At 34.5% G+C, this 23636-nt stretch overlaps 2 protein-coding genes and 1 pseudogene across 3 annotated transcripts; 2 read left to right on the top strand and 1 right to left on the bottom strand.

Moving 5' to 3' along the window:
• The first annotated feature begins 3490 nt into the window (after window positions 1-3490).
• Window positions 3491-10322, top strand: LOC120189286 (protein disulfide-isomerase 5-3-like). Its single transcript, XM_039192596.1, has 15 exons — window positions 3491-3647; window positions 4185-4275; window positions 4506-4600; window positions 5514-5571; window positions 5973-6157; window positions 6286-6343; window positions 7518-7558; window positions 7656-7730; window positions 7814-7870; window positions 8056-8122; window positions 8234-8338; window positions 8464-8685; window positions 8894-9055; window positions 9153-9230; window positions 10153-10322. Exons 1-15 carry the CDS (start codon window positions 3607-3609, stop codon window positions 10228-10230), a joined length of 1413 nt encoding a protein of 470 aa, XP_039048527.1. The 5' UTR covers window positions 3491-3606; the 3' UTR covers window positions 10231-10322.
• Window positions 10323-11962: 1640 nt separating this feature from the next.
• LOC120189305 (TBC1 domain family member 15-like) lies at window positions 11963-16866 on the top strand. Of its 2 annotated transcripts, none has more exons than XM_039192620.1 (12): window positions 11963-12305; window positions 13192-13287; window positions 13556-13659; window positions 13748-13887; window positions 13977-14075; window positions 14175-14297; window positions 14677-14765; window positions 14853-14958; window positions 15257-15354; window positions 15707-15964; window positions 16183-16266; window positions 16565-16866. In XM_039192620.1, the coding sequence occupies exons 1-12, from the start codon at window positions 12216-12218 to the stop codon at window positions 16631-16633; spliced, it is 1356 nt and encodes a 451-aa protein (XP_039048551.1). In that variant the 5' UTR covers window positions 11963-12215; the 3' UTR covers window positions 16634-16866. The 2 variants fall into 2 exon arrangements, with proteins under 2 accessions (XP_039048551.1, XP_039048552.1); XM_039192621.1 differs by having other exon boundaries at window positions 11964-12305; window positions 16619-16862.
• A 255-nt stretch (window positions 16867-17121) lies between these two features.
• LOC120189310 lies at window positions 17122-22472 on the bottom strand (annotated as a pseudogene).
• Window positions 22473-23636: the final 1164 nt, after the last annotated feature.

Here is a 23636-nt window from a genome sequence, read left to right as displayed (position 1 = left end):
AAAAAGTCTATAGTCTTCCACTCATCAGGGTGGTTTTTCATTAGTTGCTTTATGTGTATCCATTCAATTCCTTCTCCACTGCCTCTACGCTGAGTCCGATCGATTACCCATTTCTCATCTACTCCTGCAACTTTGGCCAGTGCATTCTTGAAGGGCTGACTTTTGATGTGTTTAATGTAGGCTCGCTCAAGCTTGATGCTTTCGCAGTGTAGTAGAGTAGTATACTCTTCGATAGTAGGCACCATGTCTTCCTGGTTAAAGGTGAAACAACTATATCCCGGATTCCAGAATTGAATTAATGCTCGGAGTAAGGGCTCATCAGTCTTGACATAGAGCAAGAGGGCGATATCACCATATCGTTGGCTGAACTTCTGCTTTCTGTCATTCTTCCAACTGTCCCAAATGTTTCGCAGCTCCTGGACATTATTCTGTTTCAGGCTGACAGCGGCATAACTAACCAGTTCTGACACATAGTTTCCCTGAAGACTGTCTCCCTTCTCTTTCTGAGCCTTCTCGGACCATAGTCGTGCCTCAGCGTTTTCAATCTCTTGTATTACAACACCTTTGTCCATTAACTCGAATTATTTTTGTGTATAACGAACATTTTTTTAGGGATCAATAGCCTCTTGTAATGATGCAAATGCTAGAAAACAAACACAAAGGCAAAAACGTTAGTAAAATAGAAATAGATAAAAATAAATAAAAATAAATGGTAAATGAAAAAAAAACATAAAAAATAAAAAGGTTAGGAAAGAAATGTCCTAGGTTTTGGAATGTGGTTTTGGGGTAGGCTCTATTTATTCAAAGCCTCCCGGTTTGGGTTCTAAAAACGGTACTCGAGTTCTCCTTGCTGGCGCCCCCTTGGACCGACCAGACCCTTAGTCCGAAACCCATCACAGGCTTGTGTGGACTAAGTTAAACTCGAGAGGACACATTCCCTTATGCCCATACGGAGAATAAATTCACACGAAGGCATAAGGTATATGAATCCCGAAGGCTACTTGCTAGGCCCATACGGTGAATAAATTCACACGAAGGCGTCGCTTTCACCCCCACTTAAAACGGGTTCGGAGCTCGGGTTTAGAGCCTTAGATGAAAATGTTTGGAAAGCTGAAATCATTAGAAAACGGTCAGTCCAACTATTTACTCGAAAAAATATAACCAAAAATAAGTAATAAGGATCGAAATATTACCTTAAAATTTAAACTTATCCTTTTCGTTAAAAGGACAACTGGAAATTACCTTAGCCTGACTCACTTACCTGTGTCCCCAGCAGAGTCGCCAAGCTGTCGCAACCGTCTTTCGGTTGACCCCGAAATTGGGCTTCGACTTGAATGAATTGGGTTAGAGTCGCCACCGATCATTTATTTAAAAATAAATGGGTTGATCGGATACCCTATTTCTTACCTGATCTGCGTCTTACCAAAAATGTGTCGGGTTCGGGAGTCGGTTACGGTTAAGGAAGGATTAGCACCCTTGAACCGTCCTTTCGGTACTACGTACTTTCCAGTTGTCTTTGATTAAGAAAATTGCATTTTAAATTAAAAGGTAAAATAGCGATCCAAAACTTACCTTTGACGGATTTAAATCATGCCTTTTAAAGAAAATCATAAAATGTTAGATGAAAAATAAGGAATAAATGAATAAAATAAATAAACCCAAGCAAGAAGGAAGATAGAATTAGTAAAAAAAAGCTAAGATAAATAAATAAATAAGATAATAAATTAATAAAATGAAAATAAACACATAATTAATAAATTAATAGAACAGATTAGAAAAACTAAGCAAAAGTAAAAAATACAAATACAAATACAGAAAAAGAAAAAAAATGGATAAAAAAAAATAGTAATAAAATACGAGAAACTAAAAATGATAATATATATAACTATTAAGTAATAACAATAATAAATAGGAAAAAAACGCCACTCCACCGAAAATAAAAAAAGGGATACAAATTTTAAAAAAAGGGATACGGATTTTAAAAAAATAAATAAAGGTTTGGTCATTTCCAAGAGGGGGTAGGGCCTAAAGGAGTGATAATTCAAAACGTTAGGTTATATATAATATAATATGTATATAATAATAATGAGATATGGTTTTTTTAATACAAAGCAAATGAGAATGATGAAACGTGTATACATATAATATTAGAGAAGAAACATATGTATATATATAGTTAAAAATAAAATAAAACTAGAAAAGCTAATAATTTAAAAAGTTTACATATATTAACGTATATAAAAAGAATAAAATATAAATAAAAGAAAATGATAGTATTATAAATAAATAAAATATTAAGAAAAATATACATATAAATAAAATAAAACAAATAGATGAAATAATAACAATTAAAACTTAAATACATGGGACCGAATTGAATGAAAAACAGAAGTGTGTATCGATTTTAGGAGGAATTGGGGCGATAATAGAAGAACTAAAGAACGGAGGACTAAAACTGTGGTTTACCCTATTTAAACGAAAACACGTGGGTCGTTTGCAGGTATGGGTCGAGTCATGGATCAGGCGTGGGTCCTGATGGTTGCAAATATGAAGGCCAAAAGAAAAAGAAAATTTTAATGTTCTTCATTTCTCTCTTCCCCAGACGAAAACCCCTCCTCTCTCTCTCTCGTTTTCTTTAGTTTGTTCATCCAAAACGATGAACGCCGCCACTCGTTTCCAGAAAACGGTGGCTTTCACCTCGCCGGCCGCCGGTCATGGGTGATGGTATACAACAAAAAAACCGTTTTTTAAAGAGCTCTTCTTCTTCTCTACTCAAAAGTCCAAGTGTGTTTTTAAAACCCGAGCTTTAGAGAATATTAGATCTAAAAAATATTTTCGAAAATAAGGGCCTCATCTCATTCATCGGCCGAAAACTTTGATGTTTTTGAGCGAAAACAACACAACAACGCATGCAAGTCACCAACGAAACGAAAAAAGGTTCTACCTTTGTTATATTTCTTTGCTGTTCGAAAAGGTACAAGTGCTTCCTTTCCTCTGTATTTTCCTAGTACTCTAGTAAGATTTCTGGGGTAATCTTTTATGTATCCTGGATCCTCCTGAAGATGTTCACTTTACATGTATTTATAGTCTAAGAATACTAGTCTTAGTCCCGATTTTCTAGCATTTTATTTGGACTAAATCACTGCTTGGTTGGTTGTGGATGTATCCTTGTATCTCACGTCGTTGTGTGTTTGTTGAACATGTGAGAAATGACCGTGAAAGGAGGCGTGCGGCCGTGAAACTCGGGAGTTGGGACTGCTGCGCGGCGCTGGGTCTTCAACGGGGGAGAACGGCGCTGATGGAGCGTGTGAGGCTAGGGTTCTTTGGAAACCCTAAGTATGCGCGGGTTTGGGTTTTGGATGGGGCCCGGATTCGGGCTTTTATTGTTGGGCCTGTAACAGAAATGTAAATAAATTATAATTTATAACATAATATAATATTATATATATGTATGTATTATGATGGGCGAATTTCAGTGTCTTCAAAAAAACAAATGCTCTTTCTCAATTGCCGAATCTCTTGGAATTTAAATTTAAGTTTTTAATTCTTATATATATTTCAAACATTTCTCTTCTGAAATCTGGTTCTGATTGATTATTATCGGCCATGATATCTACAAGCAAGATCAAATCCGTTGATTTCTACAGGTTCATATGACATATCTCTTTTCTCCAATTCGATTCATCGCATTCTTTATGTTGTTGTTAAAACTGTATGATCATTGTTGCGAATAATTTAAGTTCGAAATCTGTATGGATCTGAGCATTTTATAAGAAAGCTTCGACCTGTGTAGGTTGTAAATTTTATTTTATTTATGTACTGGATAATGGAAACCATCACCTGTTAGCTTCGGATGATTTTCCGTTTGAATAAATTCGACGAATTTTTGTTTGGTTGCTAAGACTTCGATAGTAATGTGGCGAATGAGCTAAAATTGTAAGGCTGCGTTTGAGAACTTACATTTCAAATTTAAAATAGCGTAAATTGTGTAATAAAATACATGTAAATATAATATCCACGATTATATTTTAAATTCGTGAATAGGTAGTGAATTCAAAATACCAAAATAGAATATATTTGTGAATTTGAAATTCATGTTTTTATGCCTTTGTATTGTATGGTTAAGTAAACGTTGGTATCATGGTAATATGATTTTTATCAACGATTCCTTTCTTTATCTGCAGGAAAATCCCTAGAGATTTGACAGAGGCATCGGTATTGGGTGCATGGTTATCCATAGTAGCTGCAGTTTCTATGGTCCTTTTATTTGGAATGGTAGGCATCCTTTATATTACTCCAACTTCGATTTGATTTTACCTGCTTGGGGTGTAGGTTGTTTTTTCATCCAAGCAGCATTTATCTGAAATATTTTGATCTTAGTAGTTGTTTCCATTCACCTTTATTTCTATGATGATGCTTACGGGATTCATTGTAGTTTAGGAATGAAGCTACTACCTTGCAATTAAAGTTGTTTTCTCATTCACAATCTGTGACATGTTTTGCAGGAATTGAATAATTATTTAACAGTCAGCACCTCAACATCCATTATCGTTGACAATAGTTCTGATGGGGAATTTTTACGGATTGATTTTAACATCAGGTGCATTCATTTTCTGTATCATTGTTATCATTCGATGTTCTCATTAGGTTGTAAAGCCTTTGTGTAGTTAAAGTCTTAAGCTTTATGTTTCTGTGTCTTAGCTCACAATCTTGATCTTTGATATTGGAGTCAGAGTTCTTATTGGTTTTTCTTTTATTTTTCTTTTCAAATTCCTTTACAGGTGCATCATCCTTATCTAATTTATTAAAGACAATAGGAATAAATTGAGTTAAACTTTGTTCTGTAAAAGTTAGCCTTGAACTGGCATCGTCATGTTGCCTGTCATAGTTTTTCTCTGGTCATGTTTAAAATGTGAAAAATAGAAGCAATAGGTTGAGTATATCTATTAGTATGTATATTCTATATGGAAATGTGCATTTACATGGATGATTCTTTGCATGGATTGTGATAATAGCTGGTTGTTACTAATATATGCAAGGGTCCAAGTGAACTTTATGTCAAATTGGAAGCAAACACCTGTTCACTTTGTAGATATACACATGTGGTTATATAATTTTTTTCCATACATCTATGGACAGTGTACTGGGCAGTAGTTGCTTGAAATGAATAGAATTTCAGGTGTGAGGATATGACCTCATGTTTGGTCTCAATTTAGCTTAGGAGAAAAATACTGCTGCAATATTCTTGCTTGATAGCTAATAAATTACAAGATTACATCATATTTTGGTTTGTGGGGTACTTTATTCTGCTTGAGATTTCTGGACTATCAGTTAAACATTACCCATGCATGTTTCAACATGCTTATATCAGTTTTCTTCAAAACTCATAGGTTGCTACAGTTTCAGTGATCTTAATATGCGTCTCTTTTATTTGTTGTATCCTATAACATTGTTCGAGCTTTATTTTTAACAATAGATAATTATGTTGGCTGACGATTCCTATTGATCTCCAGTTTTCCAGCGCTCTCGTGTGAATTTGCATCTGTTGATGTGAGCGATGTCTTGGGAACTGTACGTATCTATCATGGGAAGTGTTTCATCTGTTTAATTTTATTGAAAAGGAAAACTTATGCTTCTGTTTTTCACTGAATCTTATAAGAGATGGATCTTGCCTTGATATAAAATGTTTTACTAGCTGGAGGCTTTAGCAATGCACTTCAAAGTTCAAATGCCTGGAATAGAGTTTGTCTGAAAACTTTTGGATTAGCTATATCCTATTTCTCCAAAACTTATATCATAATATTTTTATTCTAAAGAAACTGAAATGTACCATATGCCTGAGTATTTTGTTAATAATTTCCTGTCAATATCTATATTCATACTCCGTTCTTCAAGTTGTCTGTGTGTATTTGGTGGCATTTTAACATGTAAACTATGGTCCAGATGACTAAATTTGTGCATTCTGTTAACAGAACAGGTTGAATATAACAAAAACAATTCGAAAGTTTACTATAGATCCAGATTTAAGTGGCACGAGTGTCGAGTATCGTTCAGAACCGGTTCCACAAGTCATTCAGCATGGAGAGGAAGTTGATGAAGAAGTTGTTCAGGGTTCCATACCACTGAATAGTGATAACTTTCACAGAATTGCAAATGAGTAAGTTGAATGCCAAGATTGCAAACCACTTAATTTATATGTTACGTTCCCAGTTTTGGTGCTTTCTTTGTTAAATGCCACTCTTGCTGATACCTCTATTTACTTGTTTTGAATGGTTTTTCTTGCAGGTATCCAATTTTGGTCGTCAATTTTTTTGCTCCTTGGTGCTACTGGAGTACTCGCCTGGTAATCTATTACTAGCATGCATGATCTTTGTCTTCATGTGTTTTCTGAATGTTTTCTGAAAGCATTATTATTTAGCTCTTCAGCTGTGTAGAGGAATCATTCATAACTAATTTTATATAGTATGCTGATATAGTTGCCAAATATTCTGTTTCAAATAATGAATTTTGTGACTATGTACTTTTATATTATGACCATTTATATTGGTTTTTCTTTTTTGGGTTAAGTAAGAGCGTTCTAATAACCTTCAAATATCATCTCTGATATGATTTTTTCTGTAGCCAGGCCTTTTTTGTGTGGGTCTCTGTGTGCATATCTGCACATGCATTTTTGTCTCATACTGTAAACAATAGCTAATAGAAATTAATTAAACCCATGCTGATTAGAAGTATGAAATCTTAGGTCGAGCTGACTGTAGTGGCATTTTTCTGTTACATTTTGTTTTCTAGTTTTTTTAGGAAAATTTTGCTGATAGTGTTTTGGTGAAACTAGTCAGCAAGATGAATAGGTAGAGGTTTAAGCTGCCTGGCTTGCAAACTAGGAAACAGAAATAAAACTAATTGATTCTATTTACTGATGCCTTTATCAGCACTCAGACATGGTTAAAGGTGCTTATTGCCAGCTAGTTTCCTTCTGAAATAGAAAACAATGGTATTTAGAGCTACTATATTCTCAAGATGTGTGTATATATAGTGGCGGATCCATAAATATTTTTTAGAGTAGACAAACATATATATTAACAACATAAAATTTTTGTACGTGGTGTGTACAATCAATAAAATAGACAATTACTCGAAGAAAATTCATTTTTCAGGGTGGGCACCGTCCTACAGTCACACATTAGTGGATCCGCCACTGTATATACACACTTCATTTTTTTCTTATCCTAAATGAACTTAATAAGGAGGAAATTGGTGTCCATGAATTTGAATAAGCTCACTTCTTTAAATGAGATTCTTAGAAGGATTGTCACGATGCTTAAGAAGCACGCTTCTTAGTCCAAAGGTTTCATAAAAAATAATAATTGCTTGCACTTAAGGTTTGTGTTTTGTAGAGCTTTATTCTTGTTCCTTTTTTATGAATTGTTTTATATTGAGCTTGAAGCTGTGCCTTTTTCCTACTTTGAGCTTGAGTGTCTTGGCTCATCAGTTGCCTTGCCACGTTTATTTGGTTTCAGAGACCATCATGGGAGAAAGCTGCAGTTATAATTAGAGAAAGGTCTGAGAACACATCATTCTTTCCCATGGAATTAATGTGTAAAGAGTTTCTTGATTTAGCATTGAATTTTGCAAACTTGCTTTTTTCCTTTTTACAGATTTAATCCAGAAACGGATGGACGTATTATTTTGGCAAGGGTTGATTGCACTGAAGATTTTGATTTGTGTAAGAGGTATTTCTTTGTTTGACACTTAATCGTTTTAGAATATGATTATGTCATTATTTGACCCTTGTTCTGTGTTCTTTCTCTTACAGGCATCACGTTCAAGGGTATCCATCCATTCGCATCTTTCGTAAAGGCAGTGATTTGAGGTAAAAGAAAATATTATATTCGGACATCTGAAACTTGTATATGTCCTATGTTTTCAGACATGTTTTTAACCTTCCACATTCTTTTGACCACGAACTTGAAGATGATTTTCATTCCTTGTAGGCTGTTTAATGCTGCTGAACCTTCTGTATGCAGATTTTCCTTTCTGACTTTGTATGCATTTCAGGGATGAACATGGACAACATGAGCACGAATCTTATTACGGAGATCGTGATTCCGAAGCATTGGTTAAGGTACACTTAAAAATTAGTTTTAAAATGGCCATTCATATATACAGATAAGCTTTAAGATCATATTACATAAAGTTGCCTGCATGACTCGATGCAATCATCTGTTTCTTCCAGGCAATGGAAGAATTGGTTTCACCGGTTCAACTGCAGGACCAGAAGCTGGCTTTAGCGCCATTGACAGGAGGATGTAGAATTGAAGGATATGTGCGTGTAAAAAAGGTGATAACTACGATCCCTGACTAGATTCTGATGATTGGACTTATTTTACTTATAATTTGTTCTTCCGGTCATTTCTGTTTACTCTCGAGATAAACTGACAACACTAATTGTCTTGCACTTTGCAGATTCCTGGCAACCTTATCATTTCTGCTCGTTCAGGAGCCCATTCTTTTGATTCTTCTCAAATGAACATGTCTCATGTCATAAGCCATCTTTCCTTTGGTAAAACAATATCACCCAGAGTACTGAGTGATGTGAAGCGACTAATACCTTATCTCGGTAGAAGCCATGACAAATTGAATGGTCTATCGTTCGTTAATCACCGTGATTTTGAACCAAATGTTACTGTAAGTCCATTCTTTCTTCCTTTATTTGATATTTTTTTCTGCTATTTCCTCAAAAGTAATCAATTGCTTGAGTAAGATATGTTTGTACCTTGATTGACGATGACAATATTGAAACTTGTGAAAGGGTATAAAATCTCGAAGACTGGCTCCGAAACTCGAAAAACTCTTTTAAACTTACAAGTTTCATCTTTCTTGATTGCTTTTTCAGATTGAGCATTATCTTCAAGTAGTGAAAACAGAGGTGGTCACTAGAATACATTCTCGTGAAAGTTCATTACTCGAGGATTACGAGTACACAGCGCACAGCAGTCTGTCACAAAGCATAGACGTACCTGTTGCGAAATTTCATTTCGAGTTATCTCCGATGCAGGTTATTCTCCTAACTGCTTAATTACTTTAATCAGGTTTTACCTTCAATCCTTCTTATTTTTCATAAACTGAACATGTTTTCTTCTTCCTTTTCACAGGTTTTAATAATTGAAAAGCCGAAATCATTTTCACACTTCATCACCAACCTCTGCGCTATAATTGGAGGCGTTTTCACGGTTAGTACCTCACAAAACTCATATATTATAATCAAATCGAGCTCGAGATCAAACTCAAAATTAAGTAGTTTGAACAAGTTAAATTCGAGCATTCTAATATTAGAGTCAAATGAATCGATAAATAATATTGAAAATTTTCATTTTAAGTTTGAATTCGAGTTTAAGACAAATAGGGACTGCAATAGAGTGAGGGCAAGAATTGCCTCGTCCACTTCTGTCCTCACGTTTGCATGGACGTTCGTATATATCTGTAACATCCATGACTGCCCCCATATCGTTCTATCTCGCTCCACTTCGTTTTTTTTAATAATGATTTTTCGATTTAACTGTATAATATTATATTTTTTCATTTATCTATATTATATATTTATAATTTATTTATGAATGTGTATATTTTTTTAGTATATAAATATAAATAATATTTAAATATTTATGTTTTTAGTAAATATATTTCATATATGTTAAATATAAGAAAAATTCATAGAATATTATAAGAGTATGAAAGTTAGAATGGGACAAAATAAATATTTATCATAATTACCATGATTTATTTAAAGGGTCTATTTTTTTCCTTAAAAAGAATTTAGTCAGAGTGAATCGATTTAAAATCCATAGAATTATTAAAGTTTTGCCCATCCCACAATATAAATATTTGATTCTGAAGCCAAGCCTGAAAATTAAGTTCATTTTTTTAGGTAAACGAGCTTTATAAAGTCTTCTTCTAAGGGGTTTGATTTTCATCTGAATCATAACTAAATTTTAGTGGAATTTAAGCTTTGATCGAAGTTAGAAAATTCTTACAACTTGAGCTCAACTCAACTCAGTTAGAGCTCTAATCCATAGTTGACAATATTTTATTTATTTATTTTTTCTTTACTAGACCAGTACTTTATTATTCATAAATCTTCTCCTCGGAGTGCAGGTTGCAGGGATTTTGGATTCAATTTTATACAATACAATAAGGCTGATGAAAAAAATAGATTTAGGTAAAAATATTTGAAATACTAGCAAGAGAAAAAAGAAGAGAATTTTGTTATTCTGTAAATACTTTTAATGAGAATAATTCTACAGAAACAGAGTCGAAATGTAGTCGTTTTTGCATATAAAATTATCTTTCTTTTTCTCATTTTAGTTTGTAATATATAATAGGAAATAATTTCATTTTGGTACTTCAACTTTTGCTATTGAATATCATGCTATAAATAACTATACAAATTTTGTCTAGTTTGATTCGAAACCCGCCCTTCAATTTTTGATTAAATCTGTTCATATTTATTGATGATTAGTTCAATTTTATTTAAATTTATTAATATGTTTTAATAAAAATATTTTAAATATTATTTAATATATATTTTTATGTTTTTTCTTTTATTAAATTTGTAAATATATAAAACTCAACATGTTTTTACATTTATATTATAATATATTTTGTTTTCATATAATATAAATTATATAACATAAAATAAATAAATTTTAAAGACAAGTTACATTCAGTTGTCATCATATCTTAAATATTGAAATACAAATTCAGCTAATATTTTAAGCCAGTTTAATATTTTTCTTAATGATAATGTTTAGAGTTAACATTTTTCGTACAACTATTTTTTTAATAATTTTGAGTGATTATAAGATAATTTTTGTTTTGTCATTGATGATGCATACATGCCCTATAAATGCATATGCCTGAACTTGAATTTTTCAAAAAATAATAACTTTCTCTTTTTATTAACAACCAATTGGTCTAGTAGAATGTGACATTATATTCTTTTGGTAAAGTTAGAGGTTCGAACTCTGACGTTTTTTAATGAAGCAAATTGGGTTGAGAAGATTACTCCATATGGACCTCTAAAAATTTGATTTAGATAAATCAATCAATAGATCGAATACTAATGACTATTCCAAAAAAACAACTTTTCATTTTTACCACTAAAATCATTTGATAGATTCTTTTCTAACCATTTAAATATTAGATATTTGTTCGAGTTTTGATGAATGATTAATCTTTAAACATGTCTAGGATATTGAAGGATAGTAATCATTAAGTTTGTTATCAAACTCTGGATTTTGGAAATTATATAAAAGTTACTTATAGTATATACGAATTAAAGTGAATTATATAAACGTAATTGGATATGTCAATTTAAATTAATTACTTGTAGTTTTAAAACGGTGAATTCTTAATTAATTTGTGAATAATTAAATTCTAATAAATTAAAATTATGATTCTCATGTATTTCGAATATTTTAAAAATTGAATACAATATAATAAATTTAACTAAACTTAAAATATTTTTTTATTTTTACACTAATATTTAGAATTAAAATTTATAATATACACATATTTTTTTATATTTTATAACTAAAATATCGTATTAATATTTACAGTTTTATATTGATATAATATACAAATTTAACTGTAATTAAAAAATTGTTTATTTTATATTTGAAAATTTATATTATATTATATAATTTTAGTAATATTAAGTATTTTCTTTTTGGAATATAATAGTACATAAAAAAATAAAGTGGTAGTTAAAAATGTAGATGAAAAGACAGAGAAACAAGAGAGGAAGACTAATAAAATACACGCCTAAAACAGCATTTAATGTCCAATTTGTTTGTGAGGAGATAGATCATGGCTGCCACAACCACCAGCACCAGCACCAGCACCAGCACCAGCACCCACCTAATATACCCATGATTAGCCCCAAAATAAGTTTTTTTTTTAATTATATTGTTTCTCTTAAAGAAAAATATAGGATTTTTTTTCTTTTTTTTGGTTCTTTGAAGAACTTGACTTGGCTGGACCCTCCATTTTGTGAACCTTCTCCTTCACTTCCATTGATTTTTCTTTCTGGGTATTTAATCTTATCTTCAAAAGTTCCAGCTTTTGGTGGTGCTGCTGCAAAATAGAAAAGAAAAAAATAATTTTCAGTGCAAAAAGAAAAAAAATCTATTTGTTTTTGTTTTATGTTTTCTTGGTAAATGTGGGGAGCTCCTGGAGAACCTGCTGATTCTTATTATGCAGTCCGGCCTGAATGCACTGATGTTCCTAGAACCAGATTTAAGATCAAGGTTTGTTCTTCTTGATTGAAAAGCTAGACCTTTCTTTCTTTTTTAAAGAGATTACAGCTTTCTTTTTTCTTTATTATTGTTTCTAGTTTGGTTGAATTTTAGCTTAGCTGAATTTATTCCATAGGGGAGTGTTCATTTAGATCTGATCTTGAATTTATACATATGTAAAATGGTGCTGTCAAATGTTTTAGACAATGAGCTTGATGTAGATCGTGGTTTCTTATCTTGATCAATTCACAGTCAGGCTGTTAAGAAGAGAAAAAAAAAATGGAGTATACCCATGTTGGATATATTTTCGTATCTTACATTCATCCGAGTCATAGTATTGTTGAGAAGAAATTCGGTCCACCCTTTCTTCGGTTCAATTCGGACATCATTGATCAAATGGATTGTTTAAGATGAAATGGATAATAGTAGAGATGAAAATGGAAAATTGACTTGAAGAATAGACAAAAGTGTATTGATTGATATTGGTGTTCATGCCGAAGTGCTATTGCTATTAAGGGAGGAATAATTTTGACTAGATGAATGAATTTAGAAAAGCTGATTGTATTTAAATATGAATGATTTTTTTATAAAATTACATCATTAACTATAGAATTTAATAAACATATCTAATTTTTGGATCCTTTTCAGCTGATTTTGCTAGTTCAAAGTCTAGTCAAACACGTGAGCACATACCAGTGTTGACTACCGATACTCGAGTCCACGGAACTTAGTTGTCAAATCAATTCTTCCCATGGCTAAAATTTTTGCTTCCATTTTGAAAAAGAAAGTGTTTTCCTTTTTATCTTTGTTAATTTTGTAAATGAGTTCTACAGTAATTGTAAAAGAGATGGTGATTTGATTCAATAAAGATGCTTTTCTTGTTTATTTGCTTGTGCAGCCTGGTAAAACTCTAAGTGCGAGAAAATGGCATGCTGCATTTTCTCCAGATGGACATCTGGATATCGGAAAAACTCTACGTCGAATCCAACGTGGGGTAAGTGCATGTTCATGTTGGAAAGATTGTTTGTTCTTGGTGGCAGATCATTTAATTCAGTTATCAATGTGTGTGTGAGTGCGAACATCTATTATACAACAACACAACTGAACTGCATATTCTGACTTGTATCATTTCTAAATCTTACGTAGAAGAGCATATTCATATATCCAGTTGTGTAAGGTTATGTTTTTGTGTGTTTAAATATATATATATATGCTTATTTGCTTTGGTTTCTATTTATTATTATTTGGTTGGAAAAATACAGGGGATCCATCCATCAATTAGGGGAGAAGTTTGGGAGTTTCTCCTTGGCTGTTATGATCCCGATAGTACATTTGATGAAAGGGATCAAATACGGCAGCATCGAAGGTAATTCATTGTTCACGTCTTGTATCAGTTTTCTGCTGGGGCTTCATTATTATGTTCCGAGTGTTTTTTTCTCACTTCTATACCTCAGGGTGCAATATGCTAGATGGAAGAATGAATGTCGTGAAATCTTTCCTGTTATTGGAAGTGGAAAATATATTACAGCACCTGTCATCACCGATGACGGTCAGCCCATTCAAGACCCTTTAGTTCTTTTGGAGACAAATCCAGGTAAGTTACTGGCACGGTACCTTTTTTAAAAAGTAGCGTTTAGCTGAGAGTGAAATAAGCCAGGCTTTAATACGTGATCACTTATTCAGGTACAGATGCTAATAATGCTGACATGGTGAACAAGCTACTTCCTCGTGGTCCGTTTGATAAGAAAGTAATCCAGTGGTTGCTTACACTACATCAAATAGGTTATTTATTGTTTTGGACTTCAAGTGCATGCCTCGCTTTGATTTGTTGCTTTCTTCTCTGAGTCGTTATAGTGTTTCTCATATTTATGTTTCTGTCAGGTCTTGATGTTATTCGCACTGACAGGACTTTAGTATTCTATGAGAAACAAGAGAATTTGTCGAAACTTTGGGATATACTCTCCGTTTATGCCTGGATAGATACGGATGTTGGCTATGGTCAAGGCGAGTAATTTCTTTTTCTGAAACATTGATTATAGTTTCTATTTGTTGACTGCCTCACTCGATCAAACCTTGGATATATATATCATTTTCCTTAAAATGCTATTAATATCGTGTCCGATACATATCTAGACATGGGTCCGTATGTGACCCTCTAAGGGTCCAAATACATGGAAAAATTTTGAAAATTTCTGTGCGACTTAGGTTAGTAGGTCTTTATATAGTTAATGGTGTGTAAATTTAATAGCTGTAAAATTCATCTACTGTAATCTCTATTCATTCTACCTTGATTTGTAACAGACGGAATAATAATTCTTTTTTTATCTACATTTGTAATCAAATACTAATTCCGAAAGCTAAATTCAATTATAATGTTGAGCAGGAATGAGTGATCTTTGCTCTCCCATGATTATTCTTCTTGAAGACGAAGCTGATGCGTTTTGGTGCTTTGAACGTCTGATGCGCAGATTGGTATGTTTACTTTCATTTTAGTTTATTGGCAAAAACTATGGCAGCATATGGCTTTCTTTGATTTATGTTCCTATTTAAATCTTAAAGCGAGGAAATTTCAGATGCACCGAGAATTCCGTTGGGGTAGAGACACAACTTGGTTATTTAGCCGCAGTAACTCAAGTTATTGATCCGAAACTTCATAACCATTTCGGTATGAAATGAAATTTATTTCTTTTGTTCTCTGGTGTTACGCATTGCGCTTTCTTCCGCACTATTTTCGACTTCTCATTTTTATTCAAATATCAATGTCGAACGAATATCCTGACGTGGACTTAAGGATATGATCCTCTAAAGGATTCTCAAATACCTGGAAATCTTGGAAAAGATTGAACATTCCTATGTTGGACATATATCCATATTCGTCACTCACGCCCAAGTCCGAGTAACATAGTTCTTTGAACATTTTGGTAGGAACCTAACTTACGTTGCTCGCTTATATTGTTTTACAGAAACACTGGGTGGAGGTGACTATCTCTTTGCTTTCCGGATGCTAATGGTTTTATTTCGTAGAGAGTTTTCGTTTTGTGATTCATTGTACTTATGGGAGGTATGCTCAAAACTTCTAAGGCTAAAGAATGATTGTTATGATGCATTTGGTTGCATATTTTATTGAAGAAAAATCATTCCCCCGAACTTGGTTCTTTAATCTGTAATACAGTTGGTTTCCGGAAAATAAAGCTAAAGGATCAAGATAAAGTCCTATGAATTATATCATTTATATACTTGATAAACAATTTCATAAATATTTGGTTGTGCCATGTTGAGCGCTCTTATGTGATTTCCACGACTATCACAGATCAGTTCCTGCGTTTACGGATTCCATACTTTTGTGTTTTGGCATTCTTCACAAGAATTTTACTCATAAAGTCACTTTGTATTGTTACCTAAACTTTCTGCAGATGATGTGGGCTCTCGAATACGATCCCGACTTGTTCTCTCTCTATGAAGAACCTGGATCAAAGATCACCAAGGCTGTAGTCTCCAGTAAAGGGAAACCAAAATCAACACGTCAATGCGGGAAGTACGAGAGAGAAAATATGAAAATCAAAAGCTCTGATGCTCCACTCCCGATCTCTGTTTTCCTTGTTGCCAGCGTCTTAAAAGATAAGAGTTCAAAGCTACTGCATGAAGCCCGGGGCCTCGACGACGTAGTTAAGGTGAGCTTACAAGTTTGTAGCTTTTCTCAAATTACTCTCCGAATGACGATAAAACCAATCAACCTGGCACACCACTATCATGCATTGGACCTTCCAAAACCGTGAAACATAAGCGAAAATGGCATGAATACACAAACATGTCGAAATTTATACCAAAAAAAAAGCTATATTACGTTGTCTTAATGCTCTCATGTCTTATTTTTATTATTTTTAATCAGATTCTGAATGATATGACTGGAAATTTGGACGCAAAGAAAGCTTGCATTGGGGCACTGAAGCTTCATAAAAAATATTTGAAAAAGGTATAACTTTTTCTGTTTCATTCTCCCACCAACGCCTTAAGTTTCCCATACCCGTGTTCGGATATACATCGAGAGAGTCTAGAATGCATGTAAATGTCAATGTCATCGCCAGATGATTCATTCGTTCCTAGCATTCATTTCGAAGATTTAGGATCATAGTTTCATGCCTATATCTGAATATCTGTCGGACGCATATATAGAAGAAAAAGTGAAGAAACCTGAAAGTGCGCATAAATGTCAATGTCGATTCGAAATGATTCGTTCTTAAGATTCCTTCAATGAGAAAATTATTTTGCAGATGACTCTCCATGAACTCAAAAGCTCATTTTTTTCATTGATGTTGTGTCCACAGGCCAAGAAGACATAGCTTTATGTAAACCAGATGAAGTTTTCCAGAAATCAGTCGAGAAATAATGATTTTCTTTTTCGTTTTTCACGTCGCATGCTACACCTTCGTGATGAATCCTGGCTCTGGGATTACCGACCCCTGTATACGAATATGTTTTGTTGTATTGAATAGATATCTGTGCTTATAATCATTCAAATCTCGATGAAAAACAGAAGAAAACAGTTTATTATGTATTAATTCTTTATACCCTTTTTATTAGAAACAGCAACGGTGTATTGTTCTAGTGAAGTTGATTCATGCAATATACTTGAAAAATCCATAGTTCCGAGCAAATTCGTAGTTTGATCCGATCTTTGAAGGTTATTTCTTCGCATTCACAGTGCAAGCATTTCGAAAGAAAATTATTAACAGAGACGTAAATTAACAAAGATTACAAATTCAATGACAAAAAAAATGAAAGAATCTTCAATACTCTACTAATATTTGCACAAGAAGATGACCAGATGCGAGGAGGGAAGTCAACAATGACCATGAAATCCAATCCAACAGGAAAGGCTAGTCTCAGCTGCAGTTTTTGATGTAACAGCTTCATAAAGATCCAACATTGAATATGAACCCCTTTCTTCTGGTACTTTAGAGAACTTCCTTTTATCGAAAATTCCGACAGGAACGGTTTACTGCCGACATTGGGCGGGAAAACAGAATTTAGATCTAACTGATATTATAATCTGTGGTGCATACGTCTTAGTATTAAGTTTCAGCATATAAACAGAATACCTTCTTTAAACTAACAATATCATCAACCCTCATCATCGAAACTAGAGCTAAAATTGTTCCTCCGTTCTGCGATTGCAGAAAAAAGCTTCTGATGAGGATCAGGGGACGTTGTTGCAAAACGAGACTCGGAGGAAGATGATGATACATTGGACTCCTGTTTTTTATGTGCTTTTACCAGCTGCCTTGGGGAATCTCTAACTTCTTTGCAAACCTTATCTAAAATTATGTGCGCGTTACCGTGAAAATAATCGCAAGTGCTCTTCACCATTGCCATTATTCTCTTATCTTCCTCGAGTAATGATGTGACATCAACTTCTGCATTCTGCATAAAACTCTCTATCTTTTCATGAAAACCACTTTCTTCCATTGAATTTTTCATTTCCGAGTTCAAGAAATCTCATGCTTTTACAAGTCCATTATAAGTTTGGCAACGGTTCCTGTTAAGGTTTTGGCATCAATAGCTGCTGCTTTCTTGACATTTCCGAGTTCACTACTCAGATGGAAAACCACCTGAAGACCAAGGCTATGGTAGTGCTCTTCTGTATCCGGGGAAACATCTTCAAGAAGATCACTGGAACTTTTGTTTTCTCTTGCAACCCTGGCAGCTTTCATGCCTTCTGTGCGTATAATTTCTTGGACAACGAAGTGCAATAGTGTGGTCTTTCCATCTACTCCTTTAACATCCGATAACTTCAAAAGCGTGTCGAGCTTGAAAGCTTGTGCACCACCACGGAATGTCCCACCATTCAGGTTTTCCGGTTTTAAGAACAGCTTCTAAAAGCTTGAGGAATAAGCGGCTGCTTCTGAATTCCTTGCAAGCAACCTGCCAACATTGTAAAGACAGAATTCAATTGAATAAAACATACATTTTGTTGACCATCTAAAACATGTTCCATAAATTCTTGGACCTAAATGTCGATTTTGTGATTCTTGCAAGTCATGCAAATTAAAATTAATGACTCACCTCTAATGTTTCGAAGGACTCTCTAGCGAAAATAACCTCGTCATAAAGAGAGCACATATAAACCAGGGTTTCCATTCGTTTAAAAACAAACGGGATGTCAACCAAGACTTTCAAGAACCGCTCAGCGGGACCGAGTTGGGAAATTTCACCATTGAACATTCTAAGTTTGAGTTCTTCATCCGCTATCGGGGCCATCTTCAATAAATTTTGAAGGAGTTCAACAGGGAGCTCATTTCCTGATTTAAAACAACAGGTTAGGATATCATGATCGAAAACTTAACACATTAGTATTACCTTCTCCGTGTCAAGAAAAATAACAAATATATAAGGGAACCCAATGCGGTTATTTGGTTGTTAGCAGACTCATGTTTTTAAACGAGTTTGAAGAACATGGTTATGTTAATAATTTTTCTTTAAATAGAAAAGTATAGAAAAGCTCGGTCAGTATGTTAACTTCATTTTCCTCCACCCTAAATCGGATAGAGCAAGAGAAACTATTGTATCACGTATAGTTTAGCTTCAATGAAATGCTCTACATTCATGAGGCATAAGATCAGTCACTGTAGGTATATAACACCTCGCAACTACGATTCTCTTCCAAGATGATTTACAAAGTACAAAACACCATCGAAATCAGCTACGAGAGAAAGTAACAAATCATATATGAAAATTTTCACATTCCATGGAAGGTCATATTTAAGGATTGATTGTGACTCAATTCTTGGTTAGTTATCGAAATTATCCACAAGTAGTTGAAAGCACGGATATTATAGTTACTGGTTAAAATGCCAGTAGCCATAATAATTAATAGCTAAGCATGCTCTGCTGATGGCGTGTATGCCACACAAACGGTCTGGAGCACGTATAAAAGACTTAGGCATATGTTTCTCACAAGTGCATACTTAAAAGGACAATAAGATGGAAGAAATCACCTTCACGAAGTGCATCACAAACTTCTTCTGTGGTTACATTCAATGCCCGCAAAAGGATTGCTAAATTTTGTGCCTTCTTGGGATCAAGGAGTTGAATATACTGAGGCACGGACTCCTGAGTAGAGGTCTCTTTCTTTCTATCATTTTTGTTCTTGTCAGCGGCTGCATACCTGAACAGGGTTTCAATCATCTCCCCGTTGAACCTGCAAACATAGTATAAACATATCCCATATTGATCCATTGGCATAAAATAGTAAAAGGAGAAACAAGAAAGAGAACTGCTACATATTGGAAAGATCCAGATTTAATCTGATTCCAGACCATCGAGTGATCAGGGTTAGCTGCAACTTTATCCCAGAAAAATGGCTTCAATTTATCTTTAGGAGTGTTGCCATTGTCTGCTGAGCCAGATCCCTCACCAGAGATAGCATTTGTTGTTCGTTGCGGACCACTAGGTGGTCGAGGCACCTTGGGACCTGAAGGTATTGGTGGAGGTGGCCTGGGAGGTCCGAGACCAGCACCTGGAGGCATAGGTGGTGGGTGAGAACCAGGTTTGGCACCCGGAGGCATAGGTGGTGCAGGAGGTTGAGAGGACATAGCAGCAGCAGTAGGTTTCATAGAGCGAGGCGGCGCAGGAGGTTGTGCAGGACTAGCTCTAATGGGGGCAGGAGGTGGTGGAGGAGGGCTAGCTCTTATCGGGGCAGGAGGCTCCGGAGGAAGAGGATCTGCTCTGTCCGGAGAGTGCTTCAAAGGAGGTAATCCAGGATGGAAAGCACCGATCCTTCCTGGAGGAAGTGGTAGATGTGGTTTAGTATTGCCTGATATATCAGAAGATTCAGCTGAGACTTTGGTGGCAGCAGCAACAGCTCCAAATGATGACTTCCCATCGAAGGATAGGTATTAGCATTAGATTGAATATAAACATTCCCATTAGTCGGGGGCTTTTTATGTAGGATTGATTCATTTCCAAATGATTGATGACCTAGTTTCTCTTCTTTATTAGTTCCAAAAGCATATGCATGAGGAGAACCTGAAAAAAAAAGTTCAATCAACAACTTCCAGATAGCTTTTAGAAAATAACAGTTTGAGGGTAAAGTACATACCACCGGAGAATTCATTTAAGCTTAAACCGAGAAAGGGCCTCTCATTGTTTTGTCTATCTGAAGAACCTATAAGACGGCATAAAACGAAAAACAACGCAGCAACAACAGACGTTACTACTGCAGTCACGACACAAGCAATAATAATTGTTCTGCTGTTATTAGTCCCGTTGTGTCTCGGATCCATGTTGGCTAGACTTACAGTGTTCATAAGACCGTTTATTGGAGCTGCAGCTTCGTGAGAAGGCATAGGAAAAAAAAGAGGGCAAAGATGCCGGACTTTCATGACTCAAACTAGGAAATCCAAAAGTGGGAGAAGGAGCAGGAGCCAGGGACGGTCCTAAGTTCAAGGCAGGGGCTATGGCAATGCTCTCAGTAACCAAAGCCCTTCTAGGAACTCCATGCCAGTGAAACGATGACTCGAAATATCTGGTGTACCAAGTCTTAAAGCCACTATCTTCTCCAAATAATTGGAATAGAAAATCATTCTTTCTTATGCAGTCAGAAAGAGCTTGTTTTAACTCGGGATGGAGAATGCTAATCAATTTTGAAGTGCTTACTCTTTCTAACGAATGACTTTTTGTAGAATATCACTGGGTGTTTCCCACCGAAGATGTAAGTTCGGATCTTCAAAAGCTAAATTTAAATCATTCAAATCTTGTCTGCAACTTATCCATAACAACTCAGCCTTGCAGGTAAACAATTGAATAACTTTAAACATTGTTGCAGCAAAGAGAAAGTGGGTTTATTTCCTAGTTCCTAAACCTATGGAAACCAAAAGCAACTTAGTATTCTATCCTATTGACAGTGAACATGTGCCCATAGTAATCGCATGAGCAACTTTGAACCTTTTGAACAATGATCGTCACCATCGAATGTCCATTGCCACAGATTTATGTTGTCAATATACATGCCATTGTCATCAGAAAATGATATAATAAGTTTTAAAACACAATCAAACAGCATATTTCAAGTCAAATCAGAATCCACCTAATGCCACTTTTTCAAAAGTTAAGTACGTTCCAATGTTGCTCCGACTCGTCATTTTTTTTAAGTACCCATGTCCGACACCTATACCTATCAGGACATGGGTATGAGAGAATGATAACCCCAAATCCAAGTAACATAGGTATGCACTATCCATATATAGAGGCAAGCTACTGATACCCTGAAAAAACTCTAATTCCAGCAAATATTCCAATGCATTAGTGCACAATACTCCCACAAATTTCCACATCTGATGTTGGTTTTCTTTTGCCTACATATTTCCCTACGACATTCGCGTAACATATGCTCGGATATAAAAGAGATAGGGAAATTACTAAAACAATTTTAATACCTCCAAGTAATCATTAAAATATCATCAGATGCTATAGAATTTAAAATACTTGAACTGAATGCTAGAGTATGATTCCTAGATATTCCTCAAAGTTTCATTGAACATGCTATCAACCATTTCTACCCAACAATAAGAGCCTAAACAAATCAATTGCAGCCGACGAACATTATCATAAACACGAACAATCACTAAAGCAAATCAAAATTCAAGAGCAAAGAAGCAAAGCAATCTACTTTACCAGATTCTCATCAATCTCCCCAGTTGCTGGATCTACTAATTGATTAAGAAATGCTTCTTCTTCAAGCTTACTGTAATCTAAGCTGGAAGACAGTGATACACAAAACAAATCTATAAAAAACCCCAAACAAATTGTTCTTATGCCACCCATTTTTCCTTTATATCTTCAACATCGTCACAAGAGCTTAAAAGGATTCAAAACCCTGTTAAGTTCTATCCTCCACATTCAAACTCTAAAACACTTCGCACCGACTGAATTCAAAATATCCTTCAAAGGCAAACCCTTTAAATCTGCAACAGAACAAGCAGATTCTGCTAAAAAAAACTTAATGAAAGATTGGAACTTGGAATCAGAACTCAGACAACCAAACAAAACCCAGAATTTATCCTCCTTTGCTAAGCCAAAAACATGGATCAAAACTTCAAAAAAAAGTAAATCCCAGAAAGCTTGAAAGGAACTATACTCTGAATAGAGCTTAAAAACAAAATCAATAAATTTAACCCCAAAATGGAACAGATGGTTCCCGTGATTATGGAATTTATGACTGAATCATATGAATGGCATCATATTGGTAAAAAAACAAAATGCATAGAAAATACTTGTACGGCATGTAAAAAAAAGTTGACCATTAACTTTCTTTTTTGCCTTTAATTCTTACAATAAGTTGACAAAATAGCCCGCCCTAGGTTTGCTTGTTTCTTATTTTGAATTTTCTTTTTCAAAAGGAAATATTTATGGGATTTTATTTTTGAAAGAAAGGATATGATTTTTTAACTAAAAATATAAAAAGACCTTATTTTATCAATTATCAATTAATCTAATAAAACAACATGTTAAAACTTTTAAATTAGATCAAGTCTTAATATTATACAAATTAGATTGGCCATTATTATCTCATTATTAATCTATATAGTATTCTATCTAATTTAATTGATTAATAGAATATATATTAATAATTATATTAAAAAGTCTTATCATATTAAATTTAGTTTTGAATACTTTTATGAATGATAAAATAAATAAAAATATTAAGAGTAAAATTATAAATAAAAATGCTAATTAGGATTTTTATAGAAGATTTAATTTGGAGGAAATAAAGTAATTGTTCTAAATTTCAACAAAATTCAACATCATTCTTAATCTAGAAATTGGGCAAAACTGCCCGAATATTGTATATGGGAAACTTTAATTCCCAAGATAATGTTATCAGCTTATTATTTCTCAAATGGGGTGTTTGCTACAGAAAAATATGATTTCTCGGCATCTTCATGCATGTTGAATTCACTATTGGACCTCTCGGCGTCTTTTACTTCCCCTCCCACCTGCAACGATGCATGCTGCTAAGAGTGGGAGTTTTGCATGTGGCCCTGGCTGACAGTGGGAGCTCTGCATGTGGGGTTCGACGTGTGAATTCACGGGGTGAGCAGGGAAATATCACGGGTGAGCAGAGAGCTGCATGGGGCCTGGCGTTTGCTGAATATGCATGTGATTCATTAGAGGAATACTCGGCGTCTTCTTCACATTTGGGGTGGAGTACTCGGCGTCTTCTTCACATTTCGGTTGAGTACTAGTCGTCTTCTTCATGGAAGGGGGATGTCTCAACGTCTTCTTCATAATAATGCCGTTGGAAACATGTTTATAAGAGTGCTCGGGCTCGACGTCTTCATTGTG

This window comes from Hibiscus syriacus, unplaced genomic scaffold (assembly GCF_006381635.1).
Source record: "Hibiscus syriacus cultivar Baekdansim isolate YM2019G1 unplaced genomic scaffold, ASM638163v2 tig00116954_pilon, whole genome shotgun sequence".
Lineage (NCBI taxonomy): Eukaryota > Viridiplantae > Streptophyta > Magnoliopsida > Malvales > Malvaceae > Hibiscus > Hibiscus syriacus.
Note: the sequence above shows the minus strand (reverse complement) of the source record. Positions and strands in the feature narration are given on the sequence as shown.

Excerpts from the sequence above, each read along its gene's own strand:
- LOC120189286 (XM_039192596.1), top strand. The coding sequence starts at position 3,607 with ATGATATCTACAAGCAAGATCAAATCCGTTGATTTCTACAG. Across the intron at positions 8,339-8,463 it reads GATATGTGCGTGTAAAAAAG|ATTCCTGGCAACCTTATCAT; the intron begins GTGATAACTACG and ends TGCACTTTGCAG. Across the intron at positions 9,231-10,152 it reads TAATTGGAGGCGTTTTCACG|GTTGCAGGGATTTTGGATTC; the intron begins GTTAGTACCTCA and ends CTCGGAGTGCAG.
- LOC120189305 (XM_039192620.1), top strand. The coding sequence starts at position 12,216 with ATGTGGGGAGCTCCTGGAGAACCTGCTGATTCTTATTATGCAGTCCGG. Across the intron at positions 15,355-15,706 it reads ATTCATTGTACTTATGGGAG|ATGATGTGGGCTCTCGAATA; the intron begins GTATGCTCAAAA and ends AACTTTCTGCAG. Across the intron at positions 16,267-16,564 it reads ATAAAAAATATTTGAAAAAG|ATGACTCTCCATGAACTCAA; the intron begins GTATAACTTTTT and ends ATTATTTTGCAG.